General features: G+C 43.1%; 2 protein-coding genes across 2 annotated transcripts in view; one reads left to right on the top strand and one right to left on the bottom strand.

The window, feature by feature from the left end:
* Positions 1-25,837, top strand: part of LOC130298752 (uncharacterized) — a 72,809-nt gene that overhangs the window by 5,055 nt on the left and 41,917 nt on the right. Inside the window, exons 2-3 of the mRNA XM_056551367.1 lie at positions 1,331-1,373; positions 7,231-8,592. Of these exons, the coding sequence (XP_056407342.1) occupies positions 7,614-8,592 (979 nt within the window). The 5' untranslated portion in view covers positions 1,331-1,373; positions 7,231-7,613. The remainder of the gene's footprint in view (positions 1-1,330; positions 1,374-7,230; positions 8,593-25,837) is intronic.
* LOC130297303 (uncharacterized) overlaps positions 1-25,837 on the bottom strand; it is a 194,104-nt gene that overhangs the window by 157,141 nt on the left and 11,126 nt on the right. The gene's annotated exons all lie outside the window — the stretch shown is intronic.

The following is a 25,837-nucleotide window of genomic DNA, read 5'->3' as shown; positions in this document are numbered from 1 at the left end:
CCCCCCGGCCTTCACCTCCACTGTGCGCCCGTCCGTCATCACCCCCTCGCCTTCACCAGCACTGTGCCCGGCCTCCGCTCCCACGTCTTCGGTTGCGCCGGCCTGACGTCACACTGCATGGCCGCGCAGGAGGACGTCAGTGACGTCACTCGCAGTGCGCCCGGAGAGAGTGTGTGTGTCTGTCTCTATCTCTGTCTCTATCTCTGTCTGTGTGTCTCTGTCTGTGTGTGACTCTGTGTGTATGTGACTGTGTGTGTGTGACTCTGTGTGTGTGTGACTCTGTGTGTGTGTATGTGTGTCTCTCTGACTGTGTGTGTGTTTGTGTTTTTTGTGGTGGTGGGGGGGGGGGTTGGACCAGCGATCTAATGTGGGGAGACTTTGACCCATTGTGGGGAACCTGCAAGGGAATCTGTGGCCTAATGTGGGGAAACTACTACCAAATGTGGGGAGTGTATGCTACCTAATGTGGGGAGTGTATGCTACCTAATGTGGGGAAACTGCTACCTAATGTGGGGAATCTGTGCTACCAAATGTGGGGAGTCTATACTACCTAATGTGGGGAAATTGCTACCTAATGTGGGGTAACTGGTACCTACCTAATGTGGGGTAACTGGTACCAAACGTGGGGAAACTGCTAACTACCTAATGTGGAGGATCTGCTGCCTGCCTAATGCTCTCCCCCCCCCCCCCCCTGGCAGTAGCACCCTCATCATCCACCACCAACACCCCCCCCCCCCCCCCCCCCCCCCCCAGCAGTAGCACCTCCATCAGCAGATCCTGATGGTGGATGATGGCGGTGCTCCTGCCAGGAGGATGATCCTGCCGATGGGGGTGATACTGCCAGGGGGGATGGCCAATAGCACCCTCATCATCCCCCAGCAACACCCCCCCAGTAGTAGCACCCCCATCATCCACTAGCAACACCACCAATACCCCCCTCCCGTGGTAATAGCATCAGCTAACGGATGTTGAGGGGTGTTACTGCGGTTGTGGTATTATATTCAGAGGGTGCATTGTATGGCAACGTTATATTCAGAGGGCGCAGTTTGTGGTAGTATTATATTCAGAGGGTGCAGTGGGTGGTAGTATTATATTCAGTGGGTACGGTGTGTGGCGGTATTATATTCAGGGGTACAGTATGTGGCAGACTTATATTCAGAGGGTACAGTATGTGTTGGTATTATATTCAGAATGTACAGTGTGTGGTAGTATTATATTCAGTGGGTATGGTGTATGGAAGGTTTATAGTCAAAGAGTATAGTGTATAGTAGTATTATATTTAGAGGATACAGTGTCTGGCAGGTTTATAATAATACTTGTTTTCATATAGAGGTTGAGAATTCTGCAGAGAGAAGTTTTAGCTGGACCAGGCGGTATGTACCATCTGAATTAGATAAGGGAAGACTATAGAGAAGACGTCACCTGTAGTCACTGATATCATTGTGTATTCTCCTCACTATAGAGAAGACGTCACCTGTAATCACTAATATCATTGTGTATTCTCCTCACTATAGAGAATACGTCACCTGTAGTCACTGATATCATTGTGTATTCTCCTCACTATAGAGAAGAAGTCACCTGTAATCACTGATATCATTGTGTATTCTCCTCACTATAGAGAAGACGTCACCTGTAATCACTGATATCATTGTGTATTCTCCTCACTATAGAGAAGACGTCACCTGTAATCACTGATATCATTGTACATTCTCCTCTCTATGTCCTATCAGAGCTGTTGTCGCTTGTCAGTTCTACAGTTATGGTGAGTGAAACTACAACTCCCAGCATAACCTCACCACTGCATAAAGGGGTACTCTACTGGAAAACATTTTTTTTAATCAACTGGTGCTACAAAGTTAAACAGATTTGTAAATTACTTCTATTTAAAAATCTTAATCCTTCCAGTACTTATTAGCTGCTGTATAAGCGATTCACAGGAAGTTCTTTTCTTTTATAATTTCTTTTCTGTCTGACCACAGTGCTCTGTGCTGACACTCTTTTTTTATTATAAAAATACAAAACAATTCCAAAAACGAAAACACAAAACAAGCTTAACCAGCTACAACAGAAATGTAAAATAAAACAAAACCCTGCCTGACCGGCCAGCCCAGCTTTAATAAATTCTAAAATATACCAAACTATACCTATACACCTAAGCAAACTATGAAATTCACACTCACACACACACAATTTAAAAAATAATAATAATAATTTGCTCAACTTGGCTAATTAAATGAAATAAACCAACGTAAAATTCAGCACCACCTGGCTATAACTCAAAATCATCCATACTTGGGGGAAGACAAAAAAAAAAATTATTGTACATACAAATACACACCGACATACTATAATATAATAATAATAATACTACTACATAATAACAGCTGGTCCGACTGCCCTTTTCTTATGGCTAATTCTACATAATATAAAACAAAATAGATAACACAAAATACATAACACAATATACCAACAAATAAATAATATAAAACAATATACATAACACAGTATACATACAAATATAATAAATGTGCCTCACAAAACTACATACAAAAACCCTAAAATAAATCCTACACTAAAACTGTGCCCTCTCCCACACCACCCCTCCGGTCAGTCCGTAACCGTTCGTACAGTTCTTAAGTCCAGTCCTTAACTGACCCATGTCAGGTCCCCAAAGAAACAAAACCCCACTACCCACAAATACACCCTCCCCACCTAGCACTCCAGCCAACCAACTAAATACAACCTTATATACAAGACCACAACCCAATTTAGGCCCAAGTTCAGTGCCTGTAAGCCCTTCATACCATATCAGCTGAAAACAAAACAAAAAGCTATGGTGCACATGCAACAGCCCACCACCAGGGAGAAGGATGGCAGATCTGATACACTGAAGAAATTTAAACTCTTTGCCTAACTCCCCCTACTATTCTCCCTAATTCTATCCCTTGATTAAAACTGACCCTACTATCACCCTATCCCTGTATGCCTGTCCCTAACTAAAATAAAGCTACTCTACCAAAAAGGTCTAGTACCTAGGGCAGATGAAAAGAAAAACCTCTCCACAGGAGAGAAGCCCTACTGGTACCAAGACTGCCATACTCCAAAGACCTGATCTTCCCGAGGTCACCAGTGATATTCCTACAGACCTCCACCTCAGAGTGGACTTTCTGTTGGGTGGACACTTAACACTGTGCATTCAACATGTGATACTTAACCACTAAGCTGACTAAAAATAAAGTGCCCCGATCTCGGCCACCGAGGGTCCTGAATGCCCCATAAGCCCACTCCGGATAGGTAAGGCCAGCAAATTGACTCCAGCCGATGGAAGTGCCCACTCGGTTGTAGACCCCTACGTTAAAGGGACAATGAAGCAGGAAGTGGTCCATGCTTTCCAGTGTGTCCACACACTCTTCTCGGGGACACCCCCGGTCATCAGAGTTCCTGTACTTCAGGTTGTCCCTTACACCTAGCTTCCCCTGAAAGCAGCGCCAGGCCAAGTCCCAAAACTTCTGGGCGATCCTTTTCAAGCTTAAAAGATACAACCCCACCCTCAGATCCCGACCTGGGCAGTCCCTGACCGCCAGAGGCTTCTGTAAGTGGGTAAACAGAACCCGTTTGTCAAGGAACTGCCTTCACTGGGTCCTGATCTCCCAGACCCCACCGACGTATAGCCTTCAGAGTCGGGGTAACGTAAGCCGGAAGATGCCCATGGGGCGTACGGAGGTCCTTCACTTGCCCTCCTGTCTCCCATTCCTGGAAGAAAGGCCGAAATCACTCCCTGCAGGAGAGTACCCACAGAGGAGCCCTCTCCTTCCAGAGGTTCGAGATGTTAGCTTTCAAGAAGGTGTTGGTTAAGAACACCATCGTGCGGTACTTAACCTCCCTCTTGACTAGGTTCAACCTGTTCCCCCATAACAGTTGGAAAAACAGGCTGTAGACCTTAGTATAGTAAGCCTCTGGCAAGATACATACGCTGCCCAGATAGATAAATAAGGGGAGCAGGTACGATTTGATCAGGTGTACCCTTTCCCTGAGGGTCATAGACCAAACCTTCCACTGGTTCACCCTCCGAGTGGCATCCTGGAGCTTACCGTCCCAGTTTTTGGTGGGATAATCATCCTGGCCGAATGTGATGCCCAGAATTTTTGCTGAGTCTTGGGGCCCTGGGAGGGTGTCCGGGAGATCAAATGTGGGATCCCCCCCTCCCAGCCAGAGACTTTCACACTTATCCTGATTGATCTTGGACCTGGATGCCTCCGAGTAGTGGTCCACCTCCGACATCACCACATCGACCTCCTCCCTCGAAGAGACGAAAATAGTGACATCATTAGTGTATGCCACCACTCTCTGGGCGACATCCATCCCGACTCCCGCCAACGGCCCACAATCTATCCTCCGGACGAAGGGATCAATCGCGAACACGTATAAAAGCGGGCTCAAAGGACAACCCTAACGGACTTCGGACCCCACCTCAAAAGAGCGGCCAGACCACCCATTCACCAGCGGGAAACTCTCTGCCCCTGCATAGAAGATCTTAAGCCAATTTACAAAAGTACATGGTACGCCATATCTCAGGAGGACGGACCAGAGGTACTTGTGGTTCACCCAATCAAATGCTTTGGCCTGATCCAAGGACAGTAAGTACCCCTTCCAGAGATCCGCACTACTCCGCTCCACTGCCTCCCTGACACTGAGGACATCGCTTAAGGTGCTTCGGCCTGGAACAGAGCAGTGCTGAGCCCCCGAAAGGAGCCGGGGTGCAAACTTCACCAACCGAGTAAACAGTATCTTGGCCAGAAGCTTCCTGTCCGTATTGAGAAGAGCTATGGGCCTCCAATTCTCAATCCGGCTAGGATCTTTACCTTTTAAGAGAAGAATCAGGGCTGACCTCCTCATTGACTTTGGCAGAGTGCCCGAGTAGAGACACTCATTGAATACCTTGGTCAAGAGGGGAGCTAAAGACTCCTTAAAGGTCTTATACCACTCGGATGTTAAGCCATCCGGACCTGGCGACTTCATGGGGGCGAGCCCCTCGATCACCAGTCTCACTTCCTCTTCCCTGATATCTTCTGCCAAAACATCAAGAGAGGGCTCTACCCCTGGCTCAGGAATGGTTTCAGCCAGGAAAGCCGACAGCCTGTCTCGATCTAGATCCTTCCTCCCCAAGAGGTGTAAGTAGAAGGATCTGACAACCTCCAGGATCCCTGATCTGGACCGATTCAGGGATCCCGTACTATCAACCAGTCCTGAGACTACTTTACTACTCCCTGACATCTTGCAGTTCCTGTAAGGGTCGGGCAAGCGGTACTTCCCGTAATCCCTCTCAAAAACCAAAGATGCGTGCCTATCGTACTGACACCTCATCAGGAAGGACTTCACTCTGGAGATATCATCATGATTACCTCCAGTTGAGACAAGAAGCTCGAGTTTCCTCCTCAGACCCTGATACAAGCGATACCTGTTCAGAGACCTGAGGCTCGAGAGCTGGCGGAAGAACCCCGCAATCCGCTTCTTGAATATCTCCCACCACTCTGACTTACTACTACAAAGGCCCAGTAAAGGTACCTGACTCTGAAGAAAATCCTCAAAGGACTGTCTTATCTCCGTTTCCTCCAGGAGGGACGAATTCAGCTTCCAATAACCTTTACCCATCCGGGGGGTCTCTGAAACATTCAAGGAAAACAAAATCATACAGTGATCGGAGAACTCCACCTCAACCACGGACACTGCGGAAGAGACGGCTTCCTCCTTCAAATAAAACCTGTCTATCCTAGACCTGCTGCTGCCACCTCGATGATAGGTGAAACCCGTGTGGCCTGAGGGGCTCCGGATGTGGGTGAGCTTCCCTAACTATCTTATTAAGGGCCACACTATCACAATCCAGCGGACCATTGGAGCCTTTCCTATCTTGGGACCTCGTGACATTATTGAAGTCCCCTCCAAAGATCACCTGCCGGCTTGTAAAAAGGAAGGGCTTAATCCTCATGAAAATATTTTTACGGCCCAGCTTAGTTTGTGGGGCATAGATGTTTATGAGCCTGAGCTCTTGTCCCTTCATGAGGACATCTAAGATCAGGCACCTCCCCATTATTAACTCAATAACCCGTCGGCATTCAACCGGAGCGGTAAAAAGGACCGCCACCCCACTATACGGCTCATCCGCAAGAGACCAGTGGGAGGGACCGCACCTCCACTCTCTTCTGGCTTTCACCAGAGAGGCTAGATCCGACAACCTGTAAACACACCAACACAGGTGGGCTCAGCACTAAATGCCACAGGGTGCAACCAAGTGCATCTATAATCAACATATAAACACAAGAAAGAAAAAGAGGACACACTATTTGATGCACACCCAAATAGATAAATCACATAATTTTATTTAATCATTAAACATGAAAAAAGGACACAAACAATTAAAAACATCTAAAAAGGCCCACTGGCCAACACACGACAGGCTGGGACCACTCAAGGCTCCACCCAGGACACCTCCGATTGCACAGATATAATTGCACTATACCACTGGCCTAAGACATATCACATTACTAAAAATTCCTAGTAACGCTGCATCCCTAACAATATTTTGCATACAACCTGATCCCAGGATCTATTATACAGAGAGAGAGAGAGAGAGAGAGCGCAGGAACAGTGGTACAAGATAGGTGATAATCAGGCAGGTTTCCCCCTAGACCCCACGCGTTCCGTCGCCCATCGGCAACTTCCTCAGGGGTATTGTATAATACCTGTTTACCTTTCTGGTACCAGTTGATATAAAAGAAAATGTTTTCCAGTGGAGTACCCCTTTAAGTAATTCTGGGAGCTGTATATTTAAATGGTGAAAACTTCTTTAACACTTTCCTATTCTGTGGCAACTGGTATATCTGATTATTATACTGGAATTTCTTACAATGCGCTACAACAGTGGTGTCTGTCACAACAGGCTAAAAACTTACTGGGGGGAGGGGGTAGGTATGGGGGTGACACCATTTTCTACCGCACCGGGTAACACCAACCCTAGCAACGCCACTGTGTATATGTGTGTGTGTATAATATATATATATAATATAAAATGTATATAATGACTGCTTAAGCTCCTTACTAATAGGTCATTCCAGGGGTGGGATTCAAAATGTTATCTTCCCTATTTGGTGCAAATATCTTTTCTGCTCATATAAAAACTTTCCACGTGACTTCTCCTACTGTCTGGTGACTTTTACAATATTTTTTTCTCAGCTTATGAATCAGAAATAAAATATGAAGAATATTAATGTTCCAGAGAGAGAGATGTGAGCGGTGATGATCAGTATAAGGAGGACATCCCTACAAGGAAAGACTTGATCTATATTAATGATCCAGATATAAAGGAAAAAGAAGAAGAGACAGATGTGAGGGATTATGAGCAGTTTAAGGAGGACATTCCTACAGGGAAAGATCTGATCTATACTAATACTACAGACATTAAGGAGGAAGAAGAGACAGATGTGAGCGGCGATGAGCAGTACACTGAGGACATTCCTACAGGGAAAAATCTGATCTATATTAATGCTACAGACATAAAGGAAGAAAAGGAGACAGATGTGAGCGGTGATGAGCATTATAAAGAAGATATTCCTACAATGAAAGAACTGATTTATATTAATGCTACAGACATAAAGGAAGAAGAGACAGATGTGAGGTGTGATGAGCAGTATAAGGAGGACATTCCTACAGAGAAAGATCTAATCTATACTAATACTACAGACATAAAGGAAGAAGAAGAGACAGATGTGAGCGGTGATGAGCAGTATATGGCGGACATTCCTACAGGGAAAGATCTGATCTATACTAATACTACAGACATAAAAGAAGAAGAAGAAGAGACAGATGTTAGCGGTGATGAGCAGTATATGGCGGACATTCCTACAGGGAAAGATCCGATCTATACTAATACTGCAGACATAAAGGATGAAGAAGAAGAGACAGATGTTAGCGGTGATGAGCAGTATAAGGAGGACATTCCTACAGGGAAAGATCTGATCTATACTAATACTACAGACATAAAGGAAGAAGAAGAGACAGATGTTAGCGGTGATGATCAGTATATGGGAGACATTCCTACAGGGAAAGATCCGATCTATACTAATACTGCAGACATAAAGGAAGAAGAAGAAGAGACAGATGTTAGCGGTGATGAGCAGTATAAGGCGGACATTCCTACAGGGAAAGATCTGATCTATACTAATACTACAGACATAAAGGAAGAAGAAGAGACAGATGTTAGCGGTGATGAGCAGTATATGGCAGACATTCCTACAGGGAAAGATCTGATCTATACTAATACTGCAGACATAAAGGAAGAAGAAGAAGAGACAGATGTTAGCGGTGATGAGCAGTATAAGGAGGACATTCCTACAGGGAAAGATCTGATCTATACTAATACTACAGACATAAAGGAAGAAGAAGAGACAGATGATAGCGCTGATGAGCAGTATATGGCAGACATTCCTACAGGGAAAGATCTGATCCATACTAATACTGCAAACATAAAGGAAGAAGAGACAGATGTGAGCGGTGATGAGCAGTATATGGAGGACATTCCTACAGGTAACCATCCAGGTGAGTTTACCCCATAAACGTAGAGAAGAGACACAAATTCTTTAAAGGGGTTTTCTGACTTTCACCATTCCTGAGATAAAGCATGTGGTGCACTCAAGTAAATGATGCCCCTTTTTCCCACAGCATTCCCAACCAGGGTGCCTCCAGCTATTGCAAAACTACAACTCCTAGCATGCTCGGACAGGCCTTGGCTTCAAAGAAGCCATCTGATTAGTTGCTATGGGCAACTGCTCAACTTTTCCTCTACCCAGTTTTTATTAAATCTCCCCCATAGTGCTTAAAGAACAACAACACGTATGTGGCAAAGTCAGCTCGACTCCATCCGCCTCATATAATGCACCTGTGCAGGACATTCCCTTTGTTATTTATTTGTAAGGCTATGTTCACATGGAAGTTTTCCAGAATCCTACTAGACTTAAATGGGCACTCTCATTAAAACAAATGTTTGCTATTGCACTCCTTATGGTAAATAAAGATTTCTAACATACTTGGTTTAAAAAAAATGAAGTTTTATTTGTGCTTAAAAAATCTCAAGAGCACATTTTCCCCCATCTTATACACAGACTTAGGACCGAGGTCCAAACACAGAAAGTGCAGCCTGGAGTGCTGAGGGGGGGGGTTGTCCAACCAACATCATATGGCAGTTAAGCATGAGTGGAGTTATGATAGGATGAAGCTGGACACACATAAGGAGTGCAATAGCAAAAATTAATTTTAATGAGAGTTACCCTTTAATATTAACCAACAGACCTGACAGAGTGACTAATGTACAGGTGGAAGGACACCTAGGAAATAGTGATGATAATATAATACATTATAACTTGTCCTGCAATAAGGGAATCTCTTGAGGGCCACAAAAACAATGAACTTTAGGAAGGCAAAGTTTGATCAACTCAGAGAAGCCCTTAACAATATAAAATGGGATAATGTCCTCAAAAACAAGAATACTGACACTAAATGGGAGACTTTTAAAAATATCTTAAATTCTCACTGTAAGATGTATATACCTTATGGGAATAAAAGGGTCAGAAATAAAAGAAAACCAATATGGATGAATAAAAATGTTAAGGGGGCAATAAATGACAAAAATAAAGCATTTCAATTACTAAAACAGGATGACAGTGAAGAAGCATTAAAAAGCTATAGAGAAAAATGTAAAATACGGTATGTAAAAAAACAGATAAAAGCCGCAAAAATAGAGACTTATTGCCAAAGAGAGTAAAACTAACCCAAAAATGTTCTTTAACTATATAAATAGCAAAAAGGTCAAAAGGTGAAAAAAGATAAAGAAGAAATGATAAACGGGGATCAGGAAAAAGCAAATATATTAAACAAATTCTTCTCCAGTATATTCACCGAGGAAAATGAAATGCTAGATGAAATATAGTGTGATAAGGTAAACTCCACAGTACAGGTCACATGTCTAACCCAGGAAGAAGTACAGTGCCACCTACAAAAAATCAAAATAGACAAATCACCAGGTCCAGATAGTATTCACCATCTAAAGGAATTAAGCAATGTAATAGACAGCCAGTATTTAAAAAGGGACAAAAGTTGACCCCGGGAATTATAGGCCTGTTAGTTTATCCTCTGTTGTATGTAAATTGTTTGAGGGTTTTCTAAGAGATGCTATTTTGGAATATCTTGATAATAATAAATGTATGACCCCCATATCAGCATGGCTTTATGAGGGATCGGTCCTGTCAAACTAACCTGATCAGCTTTTACGAGGAGGTGAGCTCCAGACTGGAACAGGGGCAATCGCTGGATGTCGCATATCTGGATTTTTCCAAAGCATTTGATACGGTGCCACATAAATGGTTGTTGCATAAAATGATAAGGATTGGGCTGGGGGAGAATGTGTGTAAGTGGGTAAGAAACTGGCCCAGTGATAGAAAACAGAGGGTGGTTATTAATGCTACTTATTCTGATTGGGTGACTGTTACTAGTGGGGACCACAGGGGTCAGTCTTGGATCCTCTCCTATTTAATATATTCATTAATGACTATGTAGAGTGGTTGAACAGTAAAGTATCAATCTTTGCAGATGATACTAAACTCTGTAAAGTGGTAAACACTATAGAGGACAGTACACTGTATATAGTAGATAACACTATAGAGGACTGTGCACTGTTACAAATGGATCTGGATAGGTTGGAGGTTTGGGCTGGGAAGTGGCAGATGAGGTTCAACACTGATAAATGTAAGGTAATGCACATGGGGAAGAAAAATCCGGGATGGGATTATGTATTAAATGGGAGAACACGTGGGATGACTGACATGGAAAAGGACTTGGGAGTCTTAGTTAACAGTAAATTTAGCTGTAGTGACCAGTGTTGGGCAGCTGCTACCAAGGCAAATCAATAGGGGGCATCAATAGGGGCATAGATGCCCATGACAAGGAAATAATTCTACCGCTGTACAAATTACTAGTCAGACCACACATAGAATACTATGTAGAGTACTGGGCATCAGTGTACAAGAAAGATATAGTGGAGCTGGAGAGGGTTCAAAGACGGGCAACCAGAGTAATACGGGGAATGGGAGGACTACAGTACCCAGAAAGATTATGAGAATCAGTGAGATAGTAGAAAAAAGAATAAGATTGCACTACTGTAAGTTCTTATGTCCAAAAATTGTCGGGAGTATCCCATGCAATGAGAGGTGATATCCGGGGTGCGAGATGTTTAAAGAAAAGCAGACATCTTTATAGAGTCCAAGTAGAAAAATCACATCAGCACTCACCGGTAAAAAGTTCCTTTATTTCATCAACATGGGTAGACAAGAGCCGGCATAGGTGGGGTCGGGAATGGAGCGCAACAGCCTAAGCTGTGCGGGTGGTGGCAAACAGCTGGTTTTACGGCAAAAAACGCTTCCTCTGGCCTTGCCGGACGTCACATCCAGGCGTGCTTTACCTGGTGAAAGCTGTGACTTTATTACAAATCAAAAAAGATAATGAGTACTACGTAAAAAGTGAAATCAAATAGTGTGGGGATGGAAAAAGTGTATAAGTACAGTGTTAATAAAGTACATAATGTTGGCTGCAGAATTCACTGTAGAAAGATGGTGAGCTCCTTCCTGTCGTTAAGTCCGAGTATTCCAAGCGCATCTGTGCGCATAATCCATACAGCTTCGCGCTGTCTGAGGATCGTTTCTTTCATGTTGCTTGTAGTGGGGATTCTTTAAAGTCTGCAGAAGGTAAGACAATCCGGATTGCTTTTGTGGTGGGATTGCATATGTTCGATAAGTCGTGCCGATCCAATGCCAGGGATGAGAGATCTTTTGTGTTCTCTGAACCTGGAGAACAAGCAGCGCTTAGTGGAGCCGATGTAGAAGGATTTACAGGGGCAGATAAGGGCGTAAATGACCCATTCAGAGCGGCAGCTGATAAATTCGTTGACATAGATTTCGGTGCCACCAAGTTTTAGGAAGGCACCTTTTATCATCTGAGGACAATGAATGCATGAACCGCATTTAAAATTGCCCTTTAATTCATTTTTAGTTAACCAATTTTCATTGGAATTTTTGGAAGAGAAGTTGGATGACAACAGCAGGTTTTTTAGACAAGTACTTTGTCTAAAAGTGATTAGAGGTTTGTTTATGGCAGTATTGTGCAGGGCAGGATCCCGTTCTAGGATGTGACAGTTTTTGTACAAGGTTTTCTTGATGATTTCGGAAAGTGGATTGTACTGGAAAGAGAACACAAAACCCTTTTCTTTCGGTGTGTTTTTCTTCTTTAGTTTTTTCTGTTTGTAAGTTTTTTGGAGCAGGTCCATGCGAGGGATTAGAGACACTTTCTCTAGAGAAGAAGTCAGCAACTCAATGGGATAGCTTCTTTGGGAGAATCTTGAAATAAGCTCTTTGGCTTGAGTGTGGAATTTTTCCTTGGTACTGTTTGTTTTCTTCAGACGTAGGAGTTGGCTGTAAGGTAATGAGTTTTTAGTGTGTGCGGGATGGTAACTGTTGAAATGCAAGTAGGAATTAGTTGCTGCCTGTTTTCTGAAACCTGTGGTGGTGATCATATTGCTACAGATGTGGATTTCGACATCCAAAAAATCGATGGTGTCTGAGGCAAATTTGCAGGTGAAAAACATATTCATGTGATTTTATTTAGTTGATAGGTTAGGAATTTCATAAAGTCTTCTTCTTCGCCCTCCCATATAATGAAAACATTGTCCACATAGCGGGTGTAAAGTTTTGTAAATTTTTTACAAAGGGATTGTTGGGGTTGTAGATCATTTTTCGTTCCAGGGTGGCAAGGTAGAGGTTGGCAAAGGTATATGCGACAGGGGTGCCCATCGCAGTCCCTGTCTTCTTTGTGTATCATTGGCCGTCAAATACGAAGCAGTTATTGCTCAGAACCATGTCCAAACCTGTGGTGACAAAGTCGATGTACTCTTTGTTCTTTTCTGCATCTTGGAGGAAGTCTTTAACTACCTGAACCCCTAAATCTTGTGGGATCCTGGTATAAAGGCTTTCCACGTCCATGGTAGCCATTTTAAATGAATTTTCCCATCTGAAGTCATCAAGTAATAGAAGGAAGCTGTCAGTGTCCTTTTAAATAGGACGGTATGTCCTGGACGATGGGTCGGAGTAGCCAGTCAAGGTAGCTAGACAGGTGTTCAAGGGGTGCCCCGATCCCAGCCACTATTGGTCTGCCAGGGGGAGAATCCAAACTTTTATGGATTTTGGGCAGAACGTACCATTGTAGCTTGTTGGCACACGTAGGTATCAGTTTCTCTGCTTTCTTTTTGCTGATAATGCCCAATTCCACATTGTTATGCAGGAAGCTCCGTAATTTTGACAGAATTTTTGTGGTGGGATCATATTTTAGGGGGAGATATGTCTCTTCTTTTTTCAGTTGCCTGTTCGCTTTGGTGACATAGTATTCTTTTGCCATCACCACTACACTACCCCCTTTGTCAGCCTTTTTAATTACTAGGTCTGACCGAGAGTGTAACCATTTGAGAGCTCTTGACTCCTTGGCAGTAAGGTTACTGGGGGCTGTGGGATCAGGGATTTTACTTCCTTGGTGACTTGTGCAGAAAAGATTTCCAAGCTGCTGCCAGGCTGTATTTGTGGTGTAAAGGTGGAGGTGTTACCGCCAGTAAATTCGCCAATTTCGATAGTATCCTTAGTGGATGTGGAGATGTGCTGATCTGTATCAAGCAGATCGAGAAGGCAGTTCCTATCGGTCCTTGAGAATTCGGATGGGGCGAAGAAGCCAAGGGGGGTCCTGTTGTGGCTCGGATTTCTCCCTCTTTAGCCAGTAGTTTTTCTGCTGAAGCATTTTTATTAGCTGCAAAGAATTTTTGAAGGTTCATCCTGCGTATGCCTTTGAATAAATCCACTTCGAAGGCATCCGGGTCAAACTGTGCAGGTATACAGTAGTTCAGACCTTTGGAGAGGAGGTTGATACAATCCTCATCCAAATCTGTCGAAGACAGATTTATGACAGTGGCCGGAGTCATGTCCTTTTTGTTCCAGTTGACTTTCCTTTTTGGATTTTTCTTTGTTTCCATTACCTCTGCCCTGCCGGATGCGCATGCCGACGGCACTCCTGCGTTTTTGGGCTCCTCAGTATGTGTGTCTTTTTTCTCTTCTAATGGTCTGACATCCTCTGCGGAACTCGAATCCGTGTTGGAAGTCCAGTAATCCTTGTTCCTATTTTCATTTTTTTAAATAAATCTTCTGTTCGGTGTTCTTTTCTCTCTCTCTTTCTTGTTGCCAGGAAAATATGCGGTCATAATCGTAATCAGCTTTGTCCCTTAAAAATTTATCTTTTTTTCGCTCTTTGATCTCTGCTTGTATTGGCACCAATTTTTTGTCCAGTTTTTGGAAAAATTGCTGCGTTGTCCTTCCAGGAGTCTTTCTTAATTCAACTTTGCATTTGAGTAGATCGGTGGTGATAGTGTTATACTCTTCATTTCTTTCAAGCACTAATAGTGTCATTTTTGTAGCGCTCTCTATTTGGATATTTTTCCATTTGGCTTGGAAGTTAGGGTCACGTTGAAATTGGGAAGCTTCACGGAATTGTCTCAGTCCTCTGGGCATCCTGTTGCAGCTAACGTATGATTTAAGTGATTTAACTGTCCAAAATAATCTTTATTTCCTTTTCTGCAAGGTTAGTGATGCGGTATTCAAGATTAAGTGTGCTCATAACTTGTATATCATCGTTGAGGTTGCATTCCTCAAAAAAATCCTCCACTTTTTCCCAACCCACGCTTAAGGCTTCGGCTGGATGGCCAGTTTCGCTCTCTCCTGCTTCATTGGTTTCCATGTGGGACATTTTGCAGGTGGTCCAGCTGTTGCAAGCAGTGCAACTATTCCGTCTGGAACCAAGAGCTGCAGTGTGCTCAGTCTTGATAGTTCAAAGAATATGCACAAAATACTCAGATAGTAGAAAAAAGAATAAGACTGCACTACTGTAAGTTCTTATGTGCAAAAATTGTTGTGAGTATCGCTTGCAAGGAGAGGGGATAGCCGGTGAACTGTAAAGATTCCAAGTAGAAAAATCACATCTGCACTCACCTGTAAAAATAGTTCCTTTATTTCATCATCATGGGTAGACAAGAGCCGGCCTAAGTGGGGTCGGGAATGGAGCCACAGCCCCCAGTAACCTTACTGCCAAGGAGTCAAGAGCTCTCAAATGGTTATGCTCTTGGTCAGACGTAGTGGTGTATAACACCAGAGGCGTGTGGATGAACATACCTATCGGGGCACACGCCTGACGTATCTTTGATGCACAAGAAGACAAGGCTTATCTGTGTTATCATTATTCAGGCCTCATCTTGTGACTTCAGTCCGTATCAATAGGACTCAACCCAAAAGTTCCTTGAGATACCCCGATAATGGCTTTTTGAGGTGTTGTGGTTATTTTTTTGCTATATATGATTTGTCACATTATAGTGGTCATGGTTTTCTTTATAATTCATTTTAAGGTATATCAATAAAATGTATAAGTTTAAGCTTTATCTGAAACAATCAATGAACGAGAAAGTTCTCCTTCCAAATGGGCATTAATAGCTGTTACTTGAACCTTAATGGTATTAGGCTTGAGGCCTGAATAAAAGCACAAGAAAGACGGGGGTATCTCCTGGATTCTTGTCATATCTGGAACACCAAAAGGAAAACAGTCACCAAACTCTAGCATAGACCTTCATAGTGGAGGGCTTCCTAGTAGTAATGTAATACACTGCTCAAAAAAACTAAGATAACACAGCCTAGATCTAAATGATTGAACTAATCGTATGTATTTGAATGTGCTGACAACAAAATCACACACAAATTATCAATGGAAATCAAATTTATCAACCCAAGTAGGTCTGGATATGGAGTCACACTCAAAATCAAAATGGAAAACCACACTATAGGCTGATCCAACTTTGATGTAATGTCCTTAAAACAAGTGAAAATGAGGCTCAGTAGTGTGTGTGGCCTCCACGTGTCCGGATGACCTCCCTACAACGCCTGGGCATGCTCCTGATGAGGTGGCAGATTGTTTCCTGAGGGATGTCCTCCCAGACCTTGACTAAAGCATCTGCCAACTCCTGGACAGTCTGTGGTGCAACTTGACTTTGGTGGATAGAGCGAGACATGATGTCCCAGATGTGCTTAATCGGATTCAGGTCTGGGGAACGGGCGGGCCAGTCCATAGCATCAATGCCTTCCTCTTGCAGGAACTGCTGACATACTCCAGCCACATGAGGTCTAGCATTGTCTTGCATTAGGAGGAACCCAGGGGAAACCACACCAGCATATGGTCTCACAAGAGGTCTGAGGATCTCATCTCGGTACCTAATGGCAGTCATGCTACCTCTGGCACATGGAGGGCTGTGCGGCCCCCCCAAAGAAATGCCACTCCACGCCATTACTGACCCACCGCCAAACCGGTTATGCTGGAGGATGTTGCAGGCAGCGGAACGTTCTCCACGGCATCTCCAGTCTCTGTCACGTCTGTTACATGTGCTCAGTGTGAACCTGTTTTAATCTGTGAAGAGCACAGGGTTCCAGTGGCGAATTTGCCAATCTTGGTGTTCTCTGGCAAATGCCAAAGGTCTTGCACGGTGTTGGGCTGTAAGCACAACCCCCACCTGTTGACGTAGGGCCCTCTTACCACCCTCATGGAGTCTGTTTCTGACCGTTTGAGTGGACACATGCACATTTGTTGCCTGCTGGAGGTCATTTTGCAGGGCTCTGGCAGTGCTTCTCTTGCTCCTCCTTGCACAAAGGCTGAGGTAGCGATCCAGCTGCTGGGTTGTTGCCCTCCTACGGCCTTCTCCATGTCTCCTGATGTACTGGCCTGTCTCCTGGTAGCGCCTCCATTCTCTGGATGCTACGCGGACAGACACAGCAAACCTTCTTGCCACAGCAAACCTTCTTGCCACAGCTCGCATTGATGTGCCATCCTGAATGAGCTGCACTTTCTGAGCCAATTGTGTTTGATAGTAGACTCCGTCTCATGCTACCACTAGAGTGAAAGCACTGCCAGCATTTAAAAGTGACCAAAAACATCAACCAGGAAGCATAGAAACTGAGAAGTGGTCTGTGGTCACCACCTGCAGAACCACTCCTTTATTTGGGTTGTCTTGCTAGTTGCCTATCATTTCCACCTGTTGTCTGTTCCATTTGCACAACAGCATGTGACATTGATTGTCAATCAGTGTTGCTTCCTGAGTGGACAGTGTGATTTCACAGAAGTGTCATGGACTTGGAGTTACATTGTGTTGTTTAAGTGTTCCCTTTATTTTGTTTGAGCAGTGTATAATGTAACCCTTGGTTACTTAAGGCAGAGCGTTCAAGTTCCAAGCCGCCAGTTTCAGAGATGACAGATCTGGATAGAAGAGGCCGCTTGAAGAAGATCTTTGACCAAAGGGAACATCACATAATCCCCTTTCGATGCTTTCCACACAAGCTGAATCGAGGCCCGACGGGGCCAGAACGGCAAGATCGCCTGAACTTGTTCATCTATCACCTACCTGAGGAGCCTCGGAGTCAACAAAAGAGGAAGAAAGGCATAAATAAAGACCTTATTCTCCCGGAATTATCTTCTTCCTGCTGAGACAATCTGCAGTAGTATTCACTGAGCCTTTTATATGGACTGCGGTGATTGATAGGAGATTGTTCTGACCAATCCATCATGCTGGCAGAGTTTCTGGAGAATCTTGCTTCTTGTCTCTCCTTGCTTGTTCACATAGTAAAATGATGGAAGGTTGTCTGACAAATTGTGAACATGTTGTTTCTGAAGCAGGGGCTTGAAATAAATGAATGCCTCGCTGATCACCTTCAGCTCCCTGAAGTTTGAAGACATTTTCCTGACTTCCTCTGTCCACGTCTTTAGTACCCAAGAATCCCCCATATGGGCATCCCAGCTGGAGCCTGAGGCATCCGTAGTGTGGACTACTGGCTAAGGAAACATGAGAGACTTGCCTCGCAGAAAACTAGATGGCTCTATCCACCACATCTTGATTTTTACTGGAATAAAGATGGTTGAATCCAAGTCCTCCTGCAGTGCTGTGATATGAGCTTTCACCCACGGAACTGCTTAGATTGTTGAGGTTAACAATCCCAGTATTTGTATTGCAAACTGGATTGTACACAATTTGAGGCCCAAAAAGTGATGGCAATGCTGAATATTCAGAATTCTATCTCCCAACAAGAACAGATGCATTTGGCAAGAGTCTATGATGAAACCCCGGTAGAGATTTCTTCTTATAGGAGATAGATCAGGCTTCTTGTGATTTATCAAGAAACCGTGCTCTTGAAGGACCTTTATTGCCTTTTGTAAATGATGGAGGAGGAGATGCCCTGACGAAGCCTTGAACAACCAGTTGCCCAGGTAAGGGGTTACATGTATACCGTGGAGCCTGAGATACACCACCAAGATGACCACCATTTTGGTGAAGACCCTTGAAGCTGACGTGATACCGAAGGGTATGCATGTAAACTAGAGATGCTGCACCTGATGATGACTGCAATGTGATCAGCAGATATTTGCTGTGAGTTGGACGTACAGGTATGTGCAGATATGCGTCTTCAAGATCGATCAACGCCATGTAATCTCCTTGTTGAATATCCAGAACTACCGACTTGATTGATTCCATTTTGAACTTCTTCACAAAGAACATGTTCAGTAATGAGAGATCTATTACTAGCCTCCAGTCTCCTCCGGACTTTGGGACGGTAAAAATTGGTGAATAGATCCCTTTGCCCTTATCTGAGTCTTGAACTTTTTCCAAAGCTCTTTTGAGAAGAAACTGCTGGACCAACTTAGAAACAACATTGAAAGCCCTGTTGATCATAAACCTGTTTGTAGGTTTTCCTCTTTCTAATGACTGTTTTTCAAAGTGTTTGTTACCCAGGCATCTGAGGATTTTGCAGACCAGACGTATGCAAAAGCTTGAAGCCTGGCTCTCACCGGATGACCCTGAGGCCTGGCGTCATTGGTCTTTATTCTTTTTGGCGTGGAGGGTTACTTCTTTGTGGCACTGGATTCTTGACCCATTCTGTCAGACTGATGAAAATTTCCCCTTCTTCTCAGTGGACTTCTATATTATCCATGATAAGACTTGACCTGTGTTTTTCTCTCGTAAGGAAATTCCACTCCTTTCTCTTCATGAAGGGATTTAAAGGAGAACTGTGGCCCCAAGTTTAAGTCCCCCTGTGCCTGGACTACAAAAGTTAAAAAACAAACTTTAACTCCCCTTCCTATGTTTCCCCGTTGCAGAGATATCAGCGCCCCTCCGGTTCTACTGGCTTCATAGGCTCTAAATGTCACACTGATGTCCTGCCTCGGCCGGTGAAAGGCTGAGCACACTGTCATGTAACAAGCCCAGGCCCCGCTTTCTCCCTGCTGCCCGGACTCCTTACATGACAGTGCAGTCGATACACTGACTGCAGTGGGATGTTTCCAGCCTAAGAAGCAGGAAGACAAGCAGCAGCAGAGGAATGGGTTGCCAATATTGATTGCCCCAGCAGGGGAAAATAAAAAGGTGAGATAAAGAGTATTTTCTAAACTAACTCAGATTATATTCCCTAACTACTCCTAAAACCCCTCCTGCCCTTAAAAAAGAATTTCTGTGCTTTAGAAAGCTGTGTATCATACCTTTCCCCTTGCTGACATTGTATGAGCTCCCGGCAGGAGATAGTGGGCGTTCCCCAGCAGGTGCCATGTCACTGAAGCCTGCAAAAGCTGTGCCTCACCATGCCCCGCATGCACTACCTTAGTTTGGACTTCTGCAAGTCCTAGTGGAGACCAAACTAACTGTTTGACTTGCATCAGGGAGCAGAACAGAGCCACCTAGTGGCTGTTTTTTCAATGGCATTAAAAACATATAAAGGTTGTGAATTTTATCAGCAAGTAAATAGCAAAGTGTTGACAGGTACGCTTTAAAGTTTTTTTTTTTTTAGCAGCCTGGGCACAAGGTGACTTAAAAAATGTGGATCACAGTTTTCCTTTAAGGATTTCCTTTAACTGGGGATCAAACATAGAGGAGGGATGAAATGGAAGGGAAAAAAATTATTTTTAGTTGGCACATCTCCTCCCCAGTGTTAAATCCATAATGATCTTCTGGTGGCAATGGATAGGACAAGTGCTCTGGAGGAGAACCTTATGATGTCCAGTGGGGCATCACATAGGAACTCCGAGGTGGATTTTAAGCCCTGAACGACGCAGGACGTAAATGTACGTCCTGGTTAGCTGGTACTTGATGCAGCAGGACGTACATTTACGTCCTATACATAACTTCGGGCATCGGGCATCATTTAATTTCCCCACACAAATAGTATTTTTTTTTGTTGCGCCATACATTTTATGGTAAAGTGAGTGATGTCATTACAACAGACAACTGGTCGCGCAAAAAACAAGCCCTCATACTAGTCTGTGGATGATAATGAGTTAGGATTTTTTGAAGGTGAGGAAAAAACGAAATCGTAAAAATAAAATTAACCCCTTAAGGATGCAGGGTTTTTCCGTTTTTGCATTTTCATTTTTTCCTCATCACCTTCAAAGAATCATAACGCTTTCAATTTTGCACATAAGATTCCATATGATGGCTTATTTTTTGCACCACCAATTCTACTTTGCAGTGACATCAGTCATTTTACCCAAAAATCCACTGCAAAGCGGAAAAAAAATGTATTGTGCGAACTTTGTAACTTTGGGGGCTTCCGGTTCTACGCAGTGCATATTTCGGTAAAAATGACGCCTTCTCTTTATTCTGTAGGTCCATACGGTTATTATGATCCCCTACTTATATAGGTTTGATTTTGTCGCACTTCTGGAAAAAATCATAACTACATGCAGAAAAATGTATACGTTTAAAATTGTCATCTTCTAACCCCTATAACTTTTTTATTTTTCCGCGTACGGGCCGGTATGAGGGCTCATTTTTTGCGCCATGTTCTGAAGTTTTTATCGGTACCATTTTTGTATTGATTGGAATTTTTGATCGCTTTTTATTCATTTTTTCATGATATAAAAAGTGACCAAAAATACGCCATGTTAATTAATATATTTTTGTAGTTCGGACATTTCCGCACACGGAGATATCACATCTTTATTTTTATTTACACTGTTTTTTTTTTTCTTTTTTATGGGAAAAGGGGGGTGATTCAAATTTTTATTAGGGAAGGGGTTAAATGACCTTTGTTAACTTTTTTTTTCCACTTTTTTTTGCAGTGTTATAGCTCCAATAGGGACCTATAACACTGCACACACTGATCTCCTATACTGATCCCTGCAAAGCCTGATCCCTGCATAGCGTTCTAGGGGCTCGATTGCTCAAGCCTGTAGCTCAGGCTTGGAGCAATCAAACGCCGATTGGACACGACGGAGCAAGGTAAGGGGACCTTCTCGCGTCCTAGCTGATCGGGACATCGTGATTTTATCGCGATAGTCCCGATCAGCCCGACTGAGCTGCCGGGAAGCGTTTACTTTCATTTTAGATCAACTTTGAGTCTAAAGGGTTAATAGCGTGCGGCACAACGATCGGTACCGCATGCTATTAGCCCAGGGTTCCGGCTATCATTAGCAGCTGGGACCGACGCGGTGTGATGCGTGGTCACGGTGTGACCCTGTTTTAAACACCGGGTGTAGGGCGTACAGTTGCGCCCTACGTCCTTAACCCCTTAAGGACTCATGACGTACCGGTACATCATGAGTCCGCTCCTGATCTATAACGCAGGGCCACGCCGTGGCCCCGCATCATAGCGGGTCGGGCCCAGCCTCTAACAACGGCCAGGACACTTGGCTAATAGTGCGCGGCATTGATCGCGCTGCCGCTCGCTATTAACCCTTTAGACGCGGCGTTCAAAGTTGAACGCCGCGTCTAAAGTAAAAGTGAAAGCATGCCAGTTAGCTCAGGGAGCTGTACGGGATAGCCGCAGTGAAATCGCGGCATCCCGAACAGCTTACAGGACAGCAGGAGGCCTGAGATCCAGGCATGAGCAGTCAAGCGGCAGAATCATCGATCACTGGTTTCCTATGAGAAACCAGTGATCAATGTGAAAGATCAGTGTGTGCAGTGTTATAGGTCCCTATGGGAGCTATAACACTGCAAAAAAAAGTGGAAAAAAAAGTTAATAAAGATCATTTAACCCCTTCCCTAATAAAAGTTTGAATCACCCCCCTTTTCCCATAAAAAAAAAACTGTGTAAATAAAAATTAACATATATGGTATCGACGCGTGCGGAAATGTCCGAATTATAAAAAATATATCATTAATTAAACCGCACGGTCAATGGCGTGCGCGCAAAAAAATTCAAAAGTCCAAAATAGTGCATTTTTGGTCACTTTTTATATCAAGAAAAAATTAATAAAAAGCGATCAATAAGTCCTATCAATGCAAAAAATGGTACCGCTAAAAACTTCAGATCACGGTGCAAAAAATGAGCCCTCATAGCGCCCCATACGCAGAAAAATGAAAAAGTTATAGGGGTCAGAAGATGACAATTTTAAACGTATAAATTTTCCTGCATGTAGTTATGATTTTTTCCAGAAGTGCGACAAAATCAAACCTATATAAGAAGGGGATCATTTTAATCATATGGACCTACAGAATAAAGATAAGGTGTAATTTTTACTGAAAAAAGTACTACGTAGAAACGGAAGCCCCCAAAAGTTACAAAATGCCAGGTTTTCTTCAATTTTGTCTCACAATTTTTTTTTTCCGTTTCGCCATAGATTTTTGGGTAAAATGACGGATGTAATTACAAATTACAAATGGCGCAAAAAATAAGCCATCATATGGATTTTTAGGTGCAAAATTGAAAGAGTTATGATTTTTTTTAAAGGTAAGGACGAAAAAACGAAAATGCAAAAACGGAAAAACGCTGAGTCCTTAAGGGGTTAAGGAGTTAAAAGGGTACTCCAGTGAAAAACTTTTTTTTTTTTTTTTAAATCAACTGGTGCCAGAAAGTTATAGATTTGTAAATTACTTCTATTAAAAAATCTTAATCCTTCCAGTACTTATTAGCTGCTGAATACTACAGTGGAAATTCTTTTCCATTTGAAACACAGAGCTCTCTGCTGACATCACGAGCACAGTGCCTAGGAGAAAATCCCCAAAGCAAACATATGCTGCTCTGGATAGTTCCTAAAATGGACAGAGATGTCAGCAGAGAGCACTATGCTCGTGATGTCAGCAGACAGCTCTGTGTTTCAAAAAGAAAAGAATTTCCGCTGTAGTATTCAGCAGCTAATAAGTACTGGAAAGATGAAGATTTTTTAATAGAAGTAATTTACAAATCTGTTTAACTTTCTGGCACCAGTTAATAAAAAAAAAACACTTTTTCCACCGGAGTACCCCTTTAACCCCTTAAGGACTGAGCCCTTTTTTCACCTTAAGGATGCAGCCCTTTTTTGCAATTCTGACCACTATCACTTTATGCATTAACTAACTGAGTACCCGGCGTTGCCCGGTTTGTCCTTCCTCATCCTTGTTGGGGAGGAAAATCAACAAAGGAGGAAGCTTTTGACTTCAAATCTCATCCCCATATATTGTTGTCCTATCCCAACCCCATATCCCTTCCTAATATCACGTCCTCATGCCCAGACCTCCTATCTCGACCTCCTATCTCGACCTCCTATCTCGACCTCCTATCTCGACCTCCTATCTCGACCTCCTATCTCGACCTCCTATCTCGACCTCCTATCTCGACCTCCTATCCCGACCTCCTATCTCAACCTCCCATCCCGTCCTCCTATCTCCACCTCCTATCCCGACCTCCTATCTCAACCTCCCATCCCGTCCTCCTATCCCCACCTCCTAACTCGACCTCCTATCCCGACCATCCCGTCCTCCTATCTTGACCTCCTATCTCGACTTCCCATCCCGTTCTTATCCCGACCCGTAATATGTGTACCAGGTATTGAAATATCTCCAGCCGTATGGAGGTTATGTGAGAACATACATTTCCCATTGATTTGCATGGGACTTTAAACAAAAATCCCGACCCTCACAAATGGGGTAGTTAAGGGTTAAATGAACTATCCTATATTTTAAGTGGACATATAAGTAACATGTGACCAAGTATTATCGAAATATCTCCAGCCGTTTGGAAGTTATGCAGTAACATATATTTGCCATAGACTTGTATAGGACTTTAAACATAAACCCCGCCCCTGGCAAATGGGGGTGAGTAAGGGTTAAATCACCTATCATATGTTTGTTTTTGACATATAAGTAACATGTGGCCAAGTTTCATGGTAATATCTTTAGCCGTTTGAAAGTTTTTGAATATACATACACACATACATACACATACGTTGAGTTTTATATATATAGATAACTCTGGAATGCTTTTACCGATTATTCTGATTCCGAGATTGTTTTTTCGTGACATATTCTACTTTAACACAGTGCTAACATTTTGTCGTTACTTGCATCCTTTCTTGGTGAAAAATCCCAAAATTTCATGAAAAATTGTAAAATTTTGCATTATTCCAACTTTGAAACTCTCTGCTTATAAGGAAAATTGACATCCCAAAATAAATGATATATTGATTCACATATACAATATGTCTACTTTATATTTGCATCATAACATTTATGAGTTTTTACTTTTGGAAGACACCAGAGGGCTTCAAAGTTCAGCAGCAATTTTCCAATTTTTCACAAAATTTTCTAAATCTGAATTTTTCAGGGACCAGTTCAGTTTTGAAGTGGATTTGAGGGGCCTTCATATTAGAAATACCCTATAAATTACCCCATTATAAAAACTGCACCCCTCAAAGTATTCAAAATGACATTCAGAAAGTGTGTTAACCCTTTAGGTGTATCATAGGAATAGCAGCAAAATGAAGGAGAAAATTCAAAATCTTCATTTTTTACACTCGCATGTTCTTGTAGACCCAGTTTTTGAAATTTTACAAGGGTTAAAAGGAGAAAAAGCCCCCCAAAATTTGTAACCCAATTTCTCTCGAGTGAGGAAATACCTCATAGGTGGATGTCAAGTGCTCTGTGGGTGCACTACAAGGCTCAGAAGGGAAGGAGCGACAATGGGATTTTGGAGAGTAAGTTTTTCTGAAATGGTTTTTGGGGGGCATGTTGCATTTAGGAAGCCCCTATGATGCCAGAATAGCAAAAAAAAAACAACCATGGCATACTATTTTGAAAACTACACCCCTCAAGGAACGTAAAAAGGGGTACAGTGAGCCTTAACACCCCACAGGTGTTTGACGACTCGTTAAAGTCGGATGTGTAAATGAATTAAATTTTTTCACTAAAATGATGGTTTTTCCCCAAATTTTGCATTTTTGCAAGGAGAAAATGCCACCCAAAATTTGAAACCTCATCTCTTCTGAGTATGGAAATACCCCATGTGTGGACGTCAAGTGCACTGCTGGTGCACTACAATGCTCAGAAGAGAATTAGTCACATTTGGCTTTTGGAAAGCAAATTTAGCTGAAATGGTTTTTGGAGGCATGTCGCATTTAGGAAGCCACTATGGTGCCAGAACAGTGAGAAATAAACACATGGCATACTATTTTGGAAACTACACCCCTCAAGGAACATAACAAGGGGTACAATGAGCCTTAACACCCCACAGGTGTTTGACAAATTTCCGCTAAAGTTGGACAGGAAAATGAAAATTTTATTTTTTTCACTAAAATGCTGATGTTACCCCAAATTTTTTATTTTCACAAGGGGTAATTGGAGAAAAAGCCTCCCAAAATGTGTAACCCCATTTCTTCTAAGTTTTTCTGAAATGGTTTTTGGGGGGTATGTCACATTTAGGAAGCCCCT

This window comes from Hyla sarda, chromosome 1, assembly GCF_029499605.1.
Source record: "Hyla sarda isolate aHylSar1 chromosome 1, aHylSar1.hap1, whole genome shotgun sequence".
NCBI classification, from domain to species: domain Eukaryota; kingdom Metazoa; phylum Chordata; class Amphibia; order Anura; family Hylidae; genus Hyla; species Hyla sarda.
Note: the sequence above shows the minus strand (reverse complement) of the source record. Positions and strands in the feature narration are given on the sequence as shown.